At 39.4% G+C, this 19,910-nt stretch overlaps 2 gene segments (V, D, J or C); both read right to left on the bottom strand.

The window, feature by feature from the left end:
• Positions 1 to 8,855: 8,855 nt before the first annotated feature.
• LOC126959193 (T cell receptor alpha variable 41-like) lies at positions 8,856 to 9,576 on the bottom strand. The segment is given in 2 exon segments: positions 8,856 to 9,175; positions 9,345 to 9,576. Coding segments are annotated over 2 exon segments (372 nt in total).
• Positions 9,577 to 10,222: 646 nt separating this feature from the next.
• Positions 10,223 to 15,782, bottom strand: LOC126959194 (T cell receptor alpha variable 40-like). The segment is given in 3 exon segments: positions 10,223 to 10,377; positions 15,243 to 15,596; positions 15,707 to 15,782. Coding segments are annotated over 3 exon segments (582 nt in total).
• Positions 15,783 to 19,910: the final 4,128 nt, after the last annotated feature.

The following is a 19,910-nucleotide window of genomic DNA, read 5'->3' on the forward strand; positions in this document are numbered from 1 at the left end:
GCCTGTGTGGTTGAACTCAGTCTCTAGGTTGTGACTCAAACCCTCCACCCTAGGTTATATGGTTGGTCTTTCTGGCATGGCCAGCCCCCATCCTGAGACCACTGAATATAGCCAGCCCCACAATGAGTCATCTTAATAGCAGAAACTATTAAGTGTGGTCCAAGGACCCCACCATCAATTACAAAGACATGCCAACAATTCAGGAAATTCTAAGCCTTCAGAGGTTGTCTCACAGGAACTGGGACAAAGACTGGACCTGACTTTGGGTAAGGCTAAATTTCTTACTAAATGTTAGTAGAAGAATCAGCAAATTCCAGTGTTGGGAATCTAACTGTTCCCATTGTCCCACAGTGCCTGGCTCACTCTGATCTGTCACCTCAGCCTGGAACCTCAAGTTTGGAGGTGATGGTTGCTGCTGTGCCCACTGTGTATACAAACATCCTCCGCAGTTTTCCATGTTGATACCTCCTTTTATGTGAATTCTCCTTTTAAAGTCTTCATTTTTTATCTCCACTCATATTGGACTACAGCCTCAGTTCCAGCCTCAGTTCCAAAAGCACTGCTTCATATGTTTTCAATCCTCTCTGGTCAGTGTTTGAATTAATGGGATTGTCACTAGGAACATCTATACTTGAGGGAGAGCCCAACACAAAGTAAGATACATGCCTGATGGTTCAGATTCATTCATTCATCACTATTTGTCATACTCCTTTGTGCCAGGCACTATTCTGAACACAGAGTATTTAGTGGAACTTAGAGGTTAATAGGAAGGACAGATATTATACAAATATTCACACAGAAATACATAGAAATTATAGGGTTCTTTAAAACAGTAACACAAGGGGAACAAATTTAGGTTGAGAGGCAGAGAAGTGTTCATTGAGGAAGAGACATTTCATCAAGATTTAAAGAAGGATAAATGTTAACTAAGCGACTGAAAACTGTGATTCGATTTGAACTGGTAACAACAATATGATGTGAGCTGTAAGTTTAGTCTGCATTGCTTCCCCACTCCCACAAATTGAGGAAAATGTTTCTTAACTAAACTAGAAATTTAATGGCTCTTTTAACTGAAGGTCCTCACTAGCTCTGAAGGTTAGAAAGAAACGTAGTGAAGTAATGAAGAAACATTCCAAGAGACACTTTTGGAGAGTTTTCAGTGTATCTCATGCCTGTGTCTGCAGCAACTGGAGGCTCTTTTCTATCTTTTAGGATTTCCAAGCAAAGGAACCAGAAATCACTATAAACATGAACTCATCCTCATTGAAATGAGCCAAGTGTACTGCAGTGAAAAAGTTAACCAGGTCTGATACTCAGCTTGAAGGATGCTGGAATGAAAGCTGTGGTGGGTCTCAGACTAAACACTGTAAGATGCCTGTGTGCTAAGGGACAAGAAAGAAAGCAAATCGCTTTACCTCGGGTAAGAAGATCAGGATTTGGGGAGGCAAAAGGCTCACAGAATCATTGGACAGACTGGAGAAAAAGATTCTAGGCTCGATCCAGGAGTGATGCCCAGAACCACCCATCCATCAGCCTTGTAAGAAGGCTGCAGTCCTATCCCTATGACAGCTGCCTCCAGTGCTGCCAGCAACAGAATATGCAGCCAAACAGGCCCAAACAGGAAGTTACTGCTCTTGGCCCAATCAAAAAATGCTGCTGCTGCCTAACCCAGACCACGTGGCCTCCACTGCCCCTAAACCAAGAAAAGGGATGCCCCTGCCTAGCCTGGTCCTCAGGTGGTCATCTCCCAATCAAAGACTTGGCTGAATACAGGTCTGCACTGTAGCTGCAAGGGAGCCTGGAAAATGTAGTTGGCAAGGCAGTTGTCACAGCACTTGGAATGATAAATGTAGAGATGGTGTTTGAATCCTTTCTGGAAGCCATTAATGACAGTTGTTCACTAAAAAAGAATGCCTGGAGAGACACAACAGTAATTATAGGGATAACAGAAATATTCTTAAGAATTACAAGTCCTCAGCCTTAGAAGATGAAAAATGATAGTAAATATGTGAAAGTATTTAAATGGCCACAAGAGATAGTGAAATGAACTTTATCATTATAACAGCAGAACTGAGGTTTGAAGTTGATGAAAGTATAAAGACTTTATATCATACATAGCCACATTCTTACAGGTGTCAGCATAGTTTGAATTTATCATACTTTGACATTACATGTAAATGAGTTCAGGAATGAGAAATAAAAACTAGTTTTTAAGAGTAATTGTATTACTGATAACAGAAAAAAAAAAAACCCTAAGTTTACCAAAAACTTTGGTCATGCCATATGGGTAATACTTATTCTTGTCTTGACTTTTTTTTTTTGAGACAAAGTCTTGCTCTGTCACTCAGGCTGAAGTGCAGTGGTGCAATCTCCACTCACTGCAACCTCTGCCTCCCGGGTTCAAGTGATTCTCTTGCCTCAGCCTCCGAGTAGCTGCAATTACAGGCATGTGCCACCACACCCAGCTAATTTTTTGTATTTTTAGTAGAGACAGGGTTTCATCATGTTGGCTGAGCTGGTCTCAAACTCCTGACCTCAGGTAAGCAGCCCGCCTCGGCTTCTCAAAGTGCCAGAATTACAGATGTGAGCCACCACACCTAGCCTCTTGCCTTTACTCTTTACCTAAGCCAGATAGGGCTGTTTCCTCAATATATGAAATGATTCTTTGTTTGAAAATGAACAACAATGATAAGTGACTAGAGCCAGAGAAAATGAAATGTATGAAATATTAATTAAAGTATTAAGAAATATATGGCTAAGCAATAAACTCTCTTCTAAATCCTAGACATACTTGAAGAGGCCCTCTTTCCTTTAATCCTTTTGAATGGTTCTTCCCCGCCACCACCACTCACCCTTGGGTAGTTTCCACACTCTTGCGCAGATGAGCGTTCTGCTGAATACTTGAGGGCACCCTCGGCAGATCTCTAGGTCCTCTCTGTGGCCCTCTCTCCTCTCGCATATTCTGTCTTATGAACTTTAGCTGCCTTAGTCTTCTCTGTCTCAGCTCTGTTGCCTCAACTCAGGGAACCTACTAGGTTCTGCCTCAGTTTTCCTTCTTTGTGCTGTGGCCTAGAAACTCTCTCAAGGCAATAAGTTATTGTAATGTTGGGACTCGCCTCATTTGTTTCCCATCTTTCAGGATCATGGTCATTTATTGCTTAGTGTACCGTGTTTTGGAAATTGTTGCTTTGTGTAATTTGTCTGGAGCTTTCTCGGTTGCTGTTGTTTCAAGTGGAAGGGTAAATCTGGTCCCTGTTACTTCAGCGTGGCTGGAAGCAGAAGTTTAGATAAAATGATTTTTAGTGGTTATACTCATTAGACAAATGTGCCCCCGGTTTTTAAATCAACTACTTTGTTAGAATTGGTGTTTCTTTTCCTTCTGCACTTATTTAAATAAAGCTCTCACCAACATTTAAAAAAACAAATCTTTGTATATATTGGATTGTTTTATTAAGAAAGGAGAAATTTCTAGAAGTGAAATTACAGGGTCAGAGTGCAAGGACTCTTTGATGTATATTGCCATATAATTTTCAGGTCCTATGAAGTAGTTTCCTGTACAGTGGAAGTGGACACTGGGGGCAGCTTTTGCCACCAGTAGGATCCAAGGGAGCAAATCATCTGGTGGTCCTGTGGTCTGTACTTGCGTCTGGGTCTCAGTTTGCCAAGTCAGTGTATATTAATGGGTCCTAATCTATAAGAGTCTTTCTCTACTTGTCTCTTGGACTCAACATCCTTTCACAGGCAGTGATGAAGGAGGTTTTCTGCTTATCTTTCTATGTTTGGCTTGAATCTGGCAGGATCTGCAGTAAATCTAGCAGAAAATTTCTGGCAGATTCAAGTTTTGCCATCAAGTTCGTTTGGACATGCAGCTTTACCTGCTCAACACCATTTTGATTTTAATTCCCAGTTGTGGGACCACCTCTTTCCTGATCTCAAATTCTATTCCACATTACTAAATAGGTTTAGCTTTAGCATTCTTGCGGTCTCACATTATTTTAATGTAATGTCTCACATTATTTTAATGGCTCAGCTCTGAGCTAAGAATGGAGCTTTAAAATATGACTTTGTAAAAATACAAATCAGTACTATATTATCATACACCTCAAGTTTTTAAATAATCCACATAATGTGTTAGTTAAAACACGTACTGATAGTGCCTAGAATTGCAACTTTGCACTATTAGCCGTTGCAAGTACCCAGCCCACTTGAATAACTGAAGAATATTCACTTATTCTTCCAAAAACCACTTGTTGGCCTCCTTCTAGATATCAGAATTGGGCTGGTTACAAAAGAAATATCAGGGATGAAGAAACGCAAGCCAATGTCCTCACAGACCTTACATTCTCAGTGAGGCAAAAAAATCAAGTAAGCAAACAAAGAGGCAACACGCAAGGGCACAGAAAGAAAGTCAGCAAGACTAAGTTACTTCTGATGACAAAGAAGAAATGTAATTTCACACAATTTTTTCTTCAGTTTCTACTATTGTTAAATACAGTGCTAATCCCTTTGTAGATACAAAAATGAACAAAACACAGCCCTTGACATCGAGAAACTCTCATTATCAGAGCAGATGACAAAGCAGCGTAAATCATTGAGAACACTCCTGACTCCAGGCACTATGCTAAGCACTAGGGGCACCGTAATGACCAAGACGTGGTTCCTGCCCTCATGGAGTTTGTGGTCTATCAATTTCACCAGCTGTCTGATTCATGGAAATGAGGCTTGAAGTCAGAAACATTGGGCCAGACTGAGTTTCTCTGGAGAGAGTTTTAATGGTTCCCATACCGACTGGGAGCTGGTGCCTGGTAAGTGCTCTCTAAGCACCTACTGAGGTGCTGAAGGCCAGATACAGGAGAGGGGAAACTGACCAAGGCAGTGGTTTCTACTAGTTCATTCATTTGATTACAGGAGGGCATTGACTTCTACCAGAAACAACTTGAATTGCTAGCTTTGGCACCTGATATTCTTTCTGTGATCATAGTGTCCACACAGTAAACTCTGAGGATGCTGAGAAAATTGAGACCAAGAATTCTGTCTCTGAATAATCTCGTCAAATCTATGAGGAAACTTTTATCCATATTTATGTTTTATTGATTTTTACTTGTGCATTTATTCAATGGAAAAATGCCTTCACTTTCAGGAAAGACCAGTGGACTTTCAGATGAACAAGACTTTATTTTATTTCATAAGAACAGGTTTTTGTTTTGTTTTGTTTTCCCTCTCTGTTAGGGCCAGCATCTCCTGTATCTTCTCTCTGTCTCACCCTGTAATTCCACTCGAACCCTCCAATCTCAGCACTCTTTCTTTCAGGAAAGCGACACAGGTGTGTCCAGTACTTCTTAAAAACAGGAAGCTAGGAACTTGTATCACCAACAGAGAAGCTGTGGTCAGTAGTCACTGGGACAGCTACATAGGCCAGTATCTAGGGTTTTTGAAGGGGATAAGGCACTACTGAGAGCAGACGGGCAATGTTGTGTCTTCTGGCTCCGTGTCCTGTCTGTTCATAGGGAGAAAAGGCATGTCTTAGCTTATATTCCCTTAAAAGATGAGTCTGAGATAAAGGTTTGCATGCAGGGCATTTTTGGGAAGTGATCTCATGGAGCAGGAGTGAGGGATCAAGGGAGTAGATTTGGGTAGTGAAGAAAGCCAATGCAATGGTGCATAATGCAGCTGGCCACCATGTGCATGACTGGTGCCTGATCCTGACATGACCTTCTGAAGAGCCTTTTGAAATATGCCTCAGACTTTTCCTCATGCAGTGTTGTGGGAAGTCAGGGACCCCAAACAGAGGGACTGACTGAAACCATGGCAGAAGAACACATTGTGAAAATTTCATGGACATTTATTAGTTCCCCAAATTAATACTTTTATAATTTCTTACGCCTGTCTTTACTGCAGTCTCTGAACATAAATCGTGAAGATTTCATGAACATTTATCACTTCCCCAATCAATACTCTTGTGATTTCCTATGCCTGTCTTTAATCTCTTAATCCCATCATCTTCATAAGTGGAGGATGTATGTTGCCTCAGGACTCTGTGATGATTGTGTTAACTGCACAAATTGTTTGTAGAGCATGTGTGTTTGAATAATATGAAATCCAGGCACCTTAAGAACAGGATAACAGCAATTTTCAGGGAACAAGGGAGATAACCTTAAAGTCTGGCTGCCTGTGGGCCGGATAGGACAGAGCTATATTTCTCTTATTACCAAAAACGGGTAAGAGAAATATCACTGAATTCTTTCCCCAGTAAGGAATATTAATAATTAACAGCCCTGGGAAAAGAATGCATTCCCAGGGCAGGGCCTCTAAAATGACTGCCCTGGGAGTGTCTGGCTTTATGCAGATGTAGATAGGGATGAAACACGCCCTAGTCTCCTACAGCACCCCCAGGCTTGCTAGGATTAGGAAATTCCAGCCTGGCGAATTCTAGTCAGACAGGTTCTCTGCTCTTGAACCCTGACAATGTGTGCACAGCGGGACATGGAAGTTCATTAGTGATTCTAGTTTCACCCTGACCTTCTGCCTTGTGATCTTTTGTCACCCTTGAAGCATGTGATCTCTGTGACCCGCACCCTGTTTGTGTACTCCCTCCCTTTTGAAAATTGCTAATAAAAACTTGCCGGTTTTACGGCTCAGGGGGCATCACAGAACCTGCCGACATATGATGTTTCCCCCAGACACCCAGATTTAACATTTCTCTCTTTTATACTCTTTCCCTTTATTTCTCAGACCAGCTGATGCTTAGGGAAATAGAAAAGAACCTAGGTGAAATATCGGGGGCTGGTTTCCCCCAATACTGCAGGGCATGGGGGAGGCTGGAACCATTTATTCATTTATTTCTCCCATTGTTCAAAAGTGAGCCCAAGAGTGTTTCTTTCTCCTTTCTCTTTCTCCTTCTTCTTCCTCTCCCTTTTCTCTCTCTACTATTTGTCTTTGGGAAATGAAGATATGAGATCCAAAATGCAAAAAAGCCAACTTGGGGGAGTGGTGCTAAAATGTCTAGAATCACATTTAGGCTTATAGAGCAATCAGTTCACATAGGGAAATCAATGGAGGTCAAGGGAAAGGGAATCTTGAGGGGAAAAAAAAGAAATTAAGGTGCTCGAAGCATTTGAGAGAAATTATTAATAAATATTTTTAAGACTGTGTTGAAGAACTTGGAAAAAATAGGACATTGACATAGAATAAATGAAAAAAAAAATGTAATTATTAACTAAGAAAATACATTGTACCAGAAAGGAAATATAGTTGTCATTTTGGTTAGACAGTGGCAATATTTATGTGGTCATAATCATATATGCATTGACTGTCTATTTAACCCCAGCTTATGATATATATAAGTATGTTGAGGTGAGAGTAGTGGCATGCTGCCATAGAAGGAAGTCAATAGATAATGCTTAATAATGATAAATCAAGAGTATATACATATTAATCAGAAATTGCTAGAATGGATTTGAATTGGAAGGTGGGGGTAGAGCATGGGCTAAGGAAGGAACAGATCTTTATAATACTATCGGCTTTTTAGATATGTGCAGGTAGTATTTTGATTTAAAGAACCTTTGATTAAAAAAAAGAATGTAGGCCGGGTGCGGTGGCTCAAGCCTGTAATCCCAGCACTTTGGGAGGCCAAGACAGGCGGATCACGAGGTCAGGAGATCGAGACCATCCTGGCTAACACGGTGAAACCCCGTCTCTACTAAAATACAAAAAAAATTAGCCGGGCGAGGTGGCGGGCGCCTGTACTCCCAGCTACTCGGGAGGCTGAGGAAGGAGAATGGCGTGAACCCGGGAGGCGGGGCTTGCAGTGAGCTGAGATCCGGCCACTGCACTCCAGCCTGGGCAACAGAGCCAGACTCCGTCTCAAAAAAAATAAAATAAAATAAAATAAAAATAAAAAAATAAAAAAGAATGTAGCTATAATTTAATATATATGATTAATGTTGTTGAGTAATAAGAACAATTATAATCATAAAACTTGTTTTGATATAAGAATTCCACTGGGATTGGGAATAATAATGAAAAGAATCCTTGGGGGATATAAAGAACCATTGATTTAGATACACTGGGTTTGATATTCTGCTTCATGAATTTCCACAAATGCAAGTTTCCATTAGAGATCTCCACATGAAAACTTAGACCCTGGCCTTTTTTCTAAAGAAGTCACTGAGCTTCTCCAGAAGCATCTCTTACCAGTCTTTCATTTCCACACCACAAACCAAACCATAGAGTCATCCTTCTATTATGTTTTCTACAGCTACTCTCTGTTTTTCTCAACACTATTAAAAAGGCCAAGTGCTGGACATCATTAGGAAAGAATCTGAAAACTAAAATTATTCTAAGGTGCTTATTATTTATATTCCACATACTTCTTCAATGATTTGTGGTATTAACCCATAATGAGTATCAGCAAACTCATGCTGCATCTACAACTAATACCAATAATTGATACCCTTTATGTAACACTAACTATGTGCCAGGAAATGTGTCAAGCACTTTGTGTATATTACCTCATGTAATCCCCAGAATTGGGGTTAGGTACTATGGTTAACAGTGTTTCCTTTTTATAGTTGAGGGAAAACTGAGGCACAGAGAAGTTAAGTAACTTGATCAAGATCATCCGGTTAATAAGTAGCAGAATCGGGATTTTTATACCCTGTATATTTTACTTCCAAGATAAAAATCACATATCGTCTGGTTAATATACTCGGTGATGATGCTGTAGAGAAGAGAGATGGTCTAGAAGGGGAGAATATTATATTTTAAAAACTTAAAAATTTGACATCATCTGACCAAGGATAGAGACAGACAAGTCTGAAAGACAGGAGTAAGAAATGATGCCTCCGCTTTAGAGTTTAGGTACGGGCTCCAGGTGCCTGGAGAGCACTGTGTCTCACAGCACAGATGTAGATGGCAGAGTCTCTGGGCTGGGAGGCTGTGATGTGCAGGGAGCTGTGCCTTTCCTGTATGTTTATTGTGGCAATTAATCTTCCATTCTTCTTCTTCTCTGAGCTCAGCATAAACAAAGAAACAATGCCTCCTCCTGGATGCTGTTGCAGCCAGTGTAAGGAATTTATTCCTATTGAGTAACTGCAGTTGATTGTGATAAATTCTCCTTCCTGGGCAGTCAGGTCCTGAGGACTCTGCTCCACTTCATTTTTGGCGGCACTTACACCTGTTCTCAAAGACATCATCAGATACAGAATATTACAATTGTTGAAACATTTATACACATTTATTTACACATTTTCAGGAGGGCACTCCAGATTAGCCACTTGGAATCCCTTCTTTCCCCTCCCCAGAAGTTTGTAAAATATCTCATGTCCTGAAACTCCCCAACTTACAGCTTAGCTGAAGCCACAAAATAGCCAACAAAAATTGCCGGATCTTCACCATGATTATGGCAGCTGAAGCTCACACAGGTCTCTGTTGGAGGATTTTGGAATATATGTTAGTTGGACAAAGGAGTCTTCTATTTTTAAAACGTCTCTACATTTACTTTAGAAATCCAAGGGGATTCTTAGTCCATCAGAAGCAGCAGAAATGCACACTTAAGAACATTTACAGTTTTACCTGCAAAGTGAACCATCCATGATCTTTTAAATGTAACACCCACATTGCCACCTAGTGGCATGAGGCGTAGACATTTATTATGCAGGTCAAATACTTGAGCCCAGGAGTTTGGGGATACAGTGAGATATGATCATGTTACTCCACTCCAGTCTGGGCAACAGAGCAAGACCCTGTCTCTAAAACAAACAAACAAACAAACAAACAAACAAACAAACAAACAGCCCTCTCACCCACAATACAGATAGAGAACCAAACTTAGCATCCTCCTACTAGGAGTCCTAGAAGTAAGGTGGGGGTAATGTGGGGGAACAGAAACCTGATGATTGTTTGACTTCAGCCAGCTATGATAGATCAAGTAGAGTAGCCGCATTTCACACTATATCTTTTGAAAACTGAAGGCCAGATCTGTTCTTTTTTGTAAAGGGGTCCTTATAAATATCTCTGGTTTCTTTATGTGACATCCCTGTTTCTTTCTGCACATGGTATTATTTCAGACTACTTTATTAGTTTTATCTTTTTTTTAGACTTGCTACAGTTTGTTCATGTCTCTTCAAATGTGATTCAAATATTGTTGCCCTGTCAGGGTATTACTGTACTCATCTGGTTTCCACTCATTTTATTGTTATCTATGATAATTTCAGTTGTTTTATCACATTGGTGAATTATTTCGAGCTTGTAGTCCTTTTCCACTTTGGGGATTCCTTTCTAAAGAGATGACATAGAGGTCATGCTTGTACCAAGTAACCTCCTTTTTCTGGCAATAGCTTGTTGGATCTGGGTAGATACTATGCTCATTAATTTGAACTGGAGGTACAGAAACAGCAGTTAGTGTAACTAGAGCTTTAAAGCCCTGTGGGATTCAAAGCAGACTCATCTCTTAGCAAACAGAGCTGGGTATGTTCAAACTGAAGTTGTTGTGGAGTAGAATATGACAGGTTTACGTCGGAATCTGATTTCCCAGGAGGAGAACAGATTATACATTCAGAGAAAAGTAGATTCAGAAAGATTCAGAAAGCCAATTGGTGATTTTCTTCTTTCTGTGAGCCCTAGCTGTATTTTTCACAAATTGATTTTATGAGACTTTCTAATATCCTTTCCGAAAATCTTTTCCTTAATTACTTTGAGTGCATTAAACAACAAATACTAAAAATTTAGGATTCCTTCTTCCAGACATTACAACTCATTTTATAAAACTACCGTATAAATATATAGTTATCTCCATTAAATTCTATGTTGGCAGTTTCAGTTTATCTTTCCAGTTTGTTCAGATGATTTTCAATCTTTAATGTATGCTGTAAATAAACATATTAGCTGGACATCATTAGGTCATCATCATCATATACCAATCTCAAAATTTGCTATTTGTACATTTAATGGGCATGGGCATACCTTGTGTGAATTTACATAAGATCAATGTGAACAGGTCAGAGTGAAGGATAAAACATGAGGTGTAACAATAGGGACATTTTTCTAAATTGCATATTTATATACGGCCATTCTTTCAGCTGAGGATTCACCAAGTCTAGCATTATGTAGAATGGCGAAGTGAATAGAGGATACGGTCTAGATTCAAATGAACTTAGGGTTTGAGCCTTAGTCTTACTACTTACTAGATTCTACTGGATTTTTCTATTCAGTACTCCAATCCTCAGCCTCCTTATTCATAAAATGGGGATAACAATACAAAACTTGTAGTTTTGTGGTGGGAATTACAGATAACATTGGGAGTTAACAAAGTATAGAATTTAAGAATGAAGGCTTTGGGCTTGTCAACCTGTATTTGTATGCCAGGTCTTCCCTTACTAACTCTGTGTTCTTGGGCAAGTTAGTTAATTCTTCTGTATTAAAGATAGTTTCCTTATCTTTAATAAAGATTGCACCTACTTCATGAGGTTGTAGTGAAGATTAAATGAATTAATGTATGCAAAGCACTTAGAACAACACTTCATGCACATTAAGCCCTTGATAAATAAATGTTAGTTCTTATTACATCTATAGTACAATAGGGCCTGTGGCAAACACAACACTCAACAAATGATAATATATATATATATTTTTCCCATTGATAGAGTGAAAACCAAATTATTATATGTCTTGCAAATATTTGACACATTTAAAGTCCATGGAAGTCCTTTGAATTTAGCAGGCTTGTTTTAAAAATGTCTTTAGTGAGCTCATTCTGGCTTGGTACTGATCACTGCATTATTTTCTAAGAGCCCACATATTATCTGTTAATAATCTGCTCTAGAATTTTGCTGGGTATCAATCCACTATTTCTGTGTTCATGTGTTGGGGATTTCCTTCATTCCCCATAGGTTTTCAAAAAATTCACCCAACGCCTTGCCAACCATGTCTGCAAACTCTTTTCGTATGTTGGGGATTAGTTTAAATGACCCAGAAGACTTGATTATTTTGAAAGCATCTAAGTTCTCTCTTAGTATCTTTTCATCTGTCATAATTTTTCATTTCTTCATCTCCAGTTTGAAAATTATACTTTTTTTTTCTTATTTTTTTTTGAGATGGAGTTTTGCTCTTGTTGCCCAGGCTGGAGTGCAATGGCATGATCTTGGCTCACTGCAACTTCCGCCTCCCAGATTCAAGCAATTCTCCTGCCTCAGCCTCCAGAGTAGCTGGGATTACAGGTGTCCACTGCTGCCCCCAGCTAATTTGTGTATTTTTAGTAGAGATGGGTTTTTTTGCCACATTGGCCAGGCTGGTCTTGAACTCCTGACCTCAGGTGATCCGCCTGCCTCAACCTCTCAAGTGCTGGGATTACAGGCATGAGCCACTGCTCCCAACCCAAAATTATTATATTTGATGAAGAATAGAGGATGAAACCAGGAGTCGAAGTGCTCTACCTCTTCTTTATTCTCTGCCAAATTTTTCTGTTTTCCTTGATATGTAAATTAAGCTTCCTCCCCACCCTACCATCTTCATTTCTCCAAACTGTTCTAAAATGCTTTTTATGTTCCACTTCACATTTTCTTTAATCTTTAACTTTTTTCATTAAAAAGTTTCTACTTTTTAATGATTTCCTTAAAGGTTCATGCCATCTTTGCTATTCTCCTTTGTCTTTGTGTCAGTCAACATTTTTATAAATTTTAGTTAAAATCTGAGTTAGTATACCTTCCCGTACTGCTATAGGTTTTATCAGGTGGCTCCATATTTCATATACTTATTGGAATTGTTTGCAATGGAATAGTAAGAATTTAATTTTTTTAGAGCTTCTTGTTCCATTAATAATCACATCTAGATTATTTGGTTGTCTTCTTTTTTATTGAGGTAAGCACAAAACATAAAATTCATACTTTTTATCACTTTAGAGTATATAATGTGGTAGCTTTTAGTATATTCACAATGTTGTGCAACACCACTATCTAGTTCAGAATATTTTCCCCAAAAGAAACCCTACTCTGAGCAAACTATCGCAAGAACAGAAAACCAAACACCGCATGTTCTCACTCATAGGTGGGAACTGAACAATGAGATCACTTGGACTCAGGAAGGGGAACATCACACACCGGGGCCTATCATGGGGAGGGGGGAGTGGGGAGGGATTGCATTGGGAGTTATACCTGATGTAAATGACGAGTTGATGGGTGCAGCACACCAACATGGCACAAGTATACATATGTAACAAACCTGCATGTTATGCACATGTACCCTACAACTTAAAGTATAATAATAATAAATAAATTAAAAAAAAAAAAAAAGAAACCCCACACATCTCTTAAGTAGTTCCTCCCCACTCCCCACTTCTTCCAGCTCTGGCAGCCACCTACCTGCTTTCTGACTTTGGATTTGCCTATTCTTGGAATTTCATATAAATGAAATATACAATATGGACATTTTGTATCTGGATTTTTCCACTTAGCATAATGTTTTCAAGATTCATCATGTTGTAGTAGGTGTTAGTACTTTAATCCTTTTTATGGCTGAATAATATTCCATTGTATAGAGATACCATATCTGGTTTATCCATTTGGATTACTTACCCTTTTGGCTACCATAAACAATGCTGTTATGAACATTCATGCACAGGTTTTTGTGTGGACATATGTATTGTGGGTAGATACATAGGGCTGGAATTGCTGGGTCATATGGTAATTCTATGTTTCACATTTTGAGGTGCTGCCAAACTGTTTGCCAAAGTGATAGCATCATTTTACGTCCCCACCAGCAATGTATGAGCGTTCTAATTTCTCACATCCTTGATAAGACTTGTTATTGTCCTTTATAAAAAGTCATAGCCTTGGCCGGGCGCAGTGGCTCAAGCCTATAATCCCAGCACTTTGGGAGGCCAAGACGGGCGGATCATGAGGTCAGGAGATCAAGACCATCCTGGCTAACACAGTGAAACCCCGTCTCTACTAAAAAGTACAAAAGCAAACAAACGAAAAAAAAACAAACTAGCTGGGCGAGGTGGTGGGCGCCTGTAGTCCCAGCTACACGGGAGACTGAGGCAGGAGAATGGCGTAAACCTGGGAGGCGGAGCTTGCAGTGAGCTGAGATCCGGCCACTGCACTCCAGGGCGGGCAACAGAGCAACACTCCGTCTCAAAAAAAAAAAAGTCATAGCCTTTTACTCAGTGCAAAGCAGTATCTTGTGATTTTGATTTGCATTTGTCTAATGACTAATAATGAGTACCTTTTCATATGCGTATTAGACATTCTTGTATCTTTGTTGAAGAAATGTCTATTTAAATATTTTGCTCACTGCTTGAGTTATATTTCTATTATTGAGTTGTAAAAGTTCCTTATATTTTCTAAATATAAGTCCCTTATCATCAGGTCCATAGTACATATGATTTGCAAATGTTTTTTCCCATTCTGTGGGTTATCATTTCATTTTCTTGATGGTGTCCTTTGAAGCATAAACAAGTTTAATTTTGTTGAAGTCCAACTTATCAATGTTCTATTTTATTGCTTGTGCTTTTGGTGTTGCATCTAAGAAATCATTGCTTAACCCAGGATCATGAAAATTTACTCCTGTGTTTTCTTCTAAGAGTTTTACAATTTTAGTTTTTACATGTAGGTCTATGACCCACTTTGAGTTAATTTTTGTGTGTGGTGTGAGTAGGAGCCTGTGAGAGAAAAGACGATATGTTGATCATAATGGCCTGGGGCTGGGCATGGGGTGTGGTGTGGTATGACAAAGCAGTGGGCATGCCAAGCCCTATTAGGATGGTCAGCACTAGGCAGACAGATTGCCATGAGAGAGCAGAACTGCTATGGTGGGCCTTGCAAGTTCCAGTAATGCTTTGAGTAATAATCTGCCCCTTCTAATCTACCTTTTTTCCACTTTATCTCCATCTTAAATTTGTGTGATTATTTTTATTTCTACTTCACAGATGAAAAAAACTAAAGCTCTGAGACATTAATTAACTTGGCCAAATTTGCATAGCTAATAAGTAGTAGAGCCAGGACTGACATCCAAGTCATTATATTCTAATTCCTACACCTCATGCAAGAAAGTCTGAAGGACAAGAGAGAACTGACCTAATTGAGAGCAAGGATATTATCTGAGACCCTCTTCCCTGACCCCATTTTCTGTCAAAGAAACCCCTATGCCCTGGAATTAGAGGCAATTACATCTGATTTTGATTTTCTTTATCTTCTAATAATGTCTTAACAGGACTGTCTGTGAGACAGAGAACAAGGCTCTACAACCTGGGTTTTCCAGCCTCACTACATACTTCCTCTGGGCCACTGAGGTTTTTGTATAGTTCCCCTGTGCTTTTAGCACAGTGTCTCTCAGAAGACAGCAGTACACGGCTGAGTCTGATACCTGCACCGAGTATTTCACAATGGGGGAGTTTTTGTCTTTAATATTTCCGACTCCAAAGTTTTTGCTGTTTTCCATCGTCTGTCTCTGAAGAAGCTGCAGAGGTTTGTTGGGGTATTGGTCATACCAGAAAAGGGTAGGGTACCCCGCCCATGTGTATGTGCAGTTCATAGTCACAGATGCTCCCTCCAAGATGGTTATTTGGCCTGTCTGTTTGACTGAATTGCTGCCGGTTTCTCCTGTAGGGGGGAAAAAGTACTGGTTATATGGGTTTAGCCAGAGCTGTATCTTTTGGTGAAGGTTTTTATAATTTTGAAATAATAAAACAATTTTAATAAAATGTACTTACCAAACATTAAGATTAGAATTGGAAAGTCCAGAGAGAAGTTCATTGTTAGTGTCTCTGGCCTACCAGACGGCATCACTGTTGAAGTGAGGATACAAAATGATTCACAGTTGTACTCAGAATTCATGCATAAATTATGATTTCATTGATGAATAGCACCCCCACGTGACAAATTAATGAAAGGTTATGAGACGTTATCTGCCTCTCAATGTTCTGCTCTGTGTCCTCACTACTGTCCTCATTCTTAAGAGTCATGTTGGGTGTGAGGTGGTCTTTTTGTGCAAAGGGGACTCACCACGCTCCTAAGTCTGTTATCTCTACAACACTTATTCTAAGGGAGAATAATTGTCACTAGAACTTAGACATCACAACATGTCAGTATTTTAGACAGTTGTTTTAATATTTTCAGTTTTTATAAACAATATTGTGATAAATCTATGCTTACATAAACCCTCTTCATACATCTAATTATTTCCTTAAAACATGGTGCACTGAACACACATTGTGACCAAATGCCCAATGGTGAGGTGTTAAAGTCAATATCTGGGCGAAGCTAAAGCTGAATCTGAATATCGAAAAATAGAATTAACTTCAAAAATACAAGAATAAATATGAAATTCTATCTAAAATGTAATTATTATTATAATTGTGTTAACAAAGACTTAGCATTCACATTTCAAAGTTTAGCATTACAGTAAAAGAGCAGTAACCTCTCAGGACTGTCTGTTGTTTGATTGGTCCTGTTATTACCATTTTTCACATTTGCAAAATTTTTTACTGAAAACGGTAGTGAATCAAGATATTTTTGGTTGTCTCTTCTAGAAAAGGGTAGTGCTGAGGGGACACTTATTCCTTTTTTGTCTGGTCTTGAAGATCTATTTGATAATGATGGTGCAATTCAATGGAAGTCATTTTGCAAAGTCTACTTAGCTTTGTTTTTGTTTTTTTTTTTTGACTGTTTGTTTTTTTCTCTTTTTTTCTTCCTCAGTCCTGGCATAATTTTATCTGGTTTCTCAGAAATGGAAATATTTCACTTCAAATATTCAATCTTGCACTTAGACTAGAAGTGGCTTGGCTTACAGCTGAGTATTTGCAGTCTTTATTTCTGGTTATATAATAAATGGCTCAAGACTCATGGTGCCAGAGGAGGTTCTTGGAGTAACAGAAAAAAAAAATTTCATGATATGTGTGTGTGTGTGTGTGTGTGTGTGTGTGTCAGTAACCACTATTTTGATAGCTGGAAAAAATGAATCACATTGTTTTTTATGTTTCTTTGATGACTAAAGAATTTGTATACCTCTTTATAAAGTGTCCATTTGTGCTACTTTTTGTGAACTGCTCATTTTCCCCAGGAATATTAATGTTTTATTATTGTTATGGTTTGAATGTGTCCCCCAAAGTTCACATGTTGGAAATTTAATCCCCAATGCAACAGTGTTGAGAGGCGGGACCTTTAAAAGCTCATGAGAGCTCTGTCCTCATGAATAGATTAGTGACATTATCACGGGAGTGGGTTAGATACCTTGGGAGCGGGTTCCTGATAAAAGAATGAGTTTGGCACTTTACCTGTGTCTCCTTGCACGCACTCTCTTGCCCTCTGCCTTTGGCCATAGTATGGTGCAGCAAGAAGGCCCTCCCCAGATGCAGGCCCCAGGATCTTTGATTTCCCATCTTCCAAAACTGTAAGAAATAAGTCTCTGTTCTTCATAAGTTACACATTCTCAGGTATTCTATTATAGCAGCACAAAATGGACTAAAACAGTTACTGATTTATTTTAATTTTAAGGGTAATTTACATTTTAAATACAAAGGTATTATCAGAAAATCACATTGTACATATTTTAAATAACTGACGTCAAAGAACTTTCCTTCATTACATTACTGAGCTTATAGTTTTGATCAGTGAGCTATAATTAGAGGACAGATATGGGCAAGGTTTTGACAAATCTTTCCTTTCACCATTTCAAAGATGCAGTCTCATGTGCTTCGCCTAGTGCTTGGATAGAGGTTTTCTGCAAGTGGAAAGAGGTTTTAATCTTAACCTAATGGGCCTGAAATCTTTGCAATCTTCCTTTTCATTTATCATGATGCCTCAGAGACAAGGCATTTTGATATCTCCTTGGGATATTTGACATACAACAAGAGGCAGGTACCTACCCATTTTGTATGTACAGTTCAATGTCAGGTGTGCCCCTGAAGAAAGGGTCACATATCCCTGTGTCTAGGTCACTGAGTCTCTAGTGGTTCTTCCTGGAAAGCCAAGGTTTTCATTAGAATGAATGGAAACGACATTGACTCTAAGTAATAAAATGAGAAATAAGAGAAATTATAAAACAGTCAAAATTTTAAACTGTCATTTTGCTCACCAGAGAGTAACAATCTCGCAAGCATTGAAGTGGAGGCACTGATCATGGCTGTTCCAGTGCTGGCGACTGTGGAGAACCCATGATCTCTCCTGGCTTGCATGGGCTGTCTCTCCCAGGACTGAGGCTTCTACCTCATACCATTGATTGCACTTCCCTTCTTTAGATTTTGGGAAGTTTGTCTTTTAGTACTGGTTCCTCTTTCAGATGTGAGACTCTAGGATCACTAGACCTACTGGGTTCTTAGAGGTATATACAAGTACTTGGCATGACTACGTGTAGGAATCTTTTAAATCTTTAATGAGCCAAAACACACAAGTGTTTCTGCACTGGAGGAAGAAAGAAAACAAAGCACAACACAATGCCATCCTGTTTTGGGCTAAGGAGTGAACTCTAAGCATTACTTAGAATTCTTTTTGAATTAGTGGTTAGAAGAGGGAAGCTCTGACTTGTGAGACACATGCTGCCCTTTCGGTGTCTAGTTAAATCAATAGAAATTAGTGATGATGACGATGATAGCTAATATTTACTGAGTGCTGAGTGATGAACCAGAGGCTTTGCGTACATTAATCCACATGACTGTGAAAAGTAGGCGTTAATATTATTGTTCCCATTTTATAGATGAGGAAATTGATGATCAGAGAGGATAAACAAATTGCTCCAGGTCACACTGCTCAAAAGTGGTGAAGCCAGGATTCAATATCTGATCTGCCTCTTTATTCTCTGAGTCCACAGGACTTGACTGTCTGTTTACAGCTTATTCAATAGTTATTTACTAGACTCCAGACAGTATAAGGGTCTGTCAAGTTTAATATTTGTTGGATAAATTAATCAGTCAATAAGTGAATTAAGTATTTGATTTCAGAGCCTAGGAATTCAACTAGAACATCCATCTTTTGAAGTGTTACTTCCTTATATCCCTGCTCTTTGCCTTAGAAGAGAAGTCAACAAAGGATCTCAGCAGAAAGCCCCAGATTGGCTATGCTAAATGATTTTTTTTTTTCTTCTAAGACGGAGTCTCACTCTGTTGCCCAGACTAGAGTGCAGTGGTGTGATCTCGGCTCACTGCAACCTCCGCCTCCTGGGTTCAAGCAATTCTCCTGCCCTAGCCTCCTGAGTAGCTGGGATTTCAGGTGGGTGCCACCATGCCAGGCTAATTTTTTTTTTAGTAGAGACGGGGTTTCACCATATTGGTCAGGCTGGTCTTGAACTCCTGACCTCAGGTGATCCACCCACCTTGGCCTCCCAAAGTGCTGGGATTATAGGCATGAGCCACCGCACTCAGCCTGGCTATGCTAAATGATTTTTAATAGTGACGCAGTGGCTGGGTGGGGTGGTGCATACCTGGAGTCCCAGCTCTGGAGGCTGAGGCAGGAGGACAGCTGGAGCTCAAGAGTTTGAGGTCAGCCTGAACAACACAGTGAGACCCCCATTTTAAAAAATATTTTCAAAATAAAATAGTAATAGTACAGTTTCTCTAATGAGGGTAGAACTCTGAAATGTTCAGGAGAGTACAAAGTTACTCTCTAGACAGCTCCATGAGTAAGGGCAATAAATGTTTCCCACTTTGAAGTTGTAAAAAAAGCTCACGGTACAACTCAACCCCTTATTTGGTTTGACTATTAACGTCTTTATGCATAGTTTTTCCTGTGCAAATAGATCCCTCCAAGCATCTGGATCTCTGCCACTGCTATGGTCCTAGGTGAAGAGTTTATAATAAATATGTAGATGTTGAAAGAACAGGACATCTCACCATCTCAGAGGTAATTTGAGGAGGTGAGGTGCTTCTTTTCTACACCAAGCTACTCAGTTAATTTGCCCTCACTCTGTATGCCACTAGGTTG

The sequence above is a fragment of the Macaca thibetana genome, chromosome 7 (assembly GCF_024542745.1).
Source record: "Macaca thibetana thibetana isolate TM-01 chromosome 7, ASM2454274v1, whole genome shotgun sequence".
NCBI lineage: Eukaryota > Metazoa > Chordata > Mammalia > Primates > Cercopithecidae > Macaca > Macaca thibetana.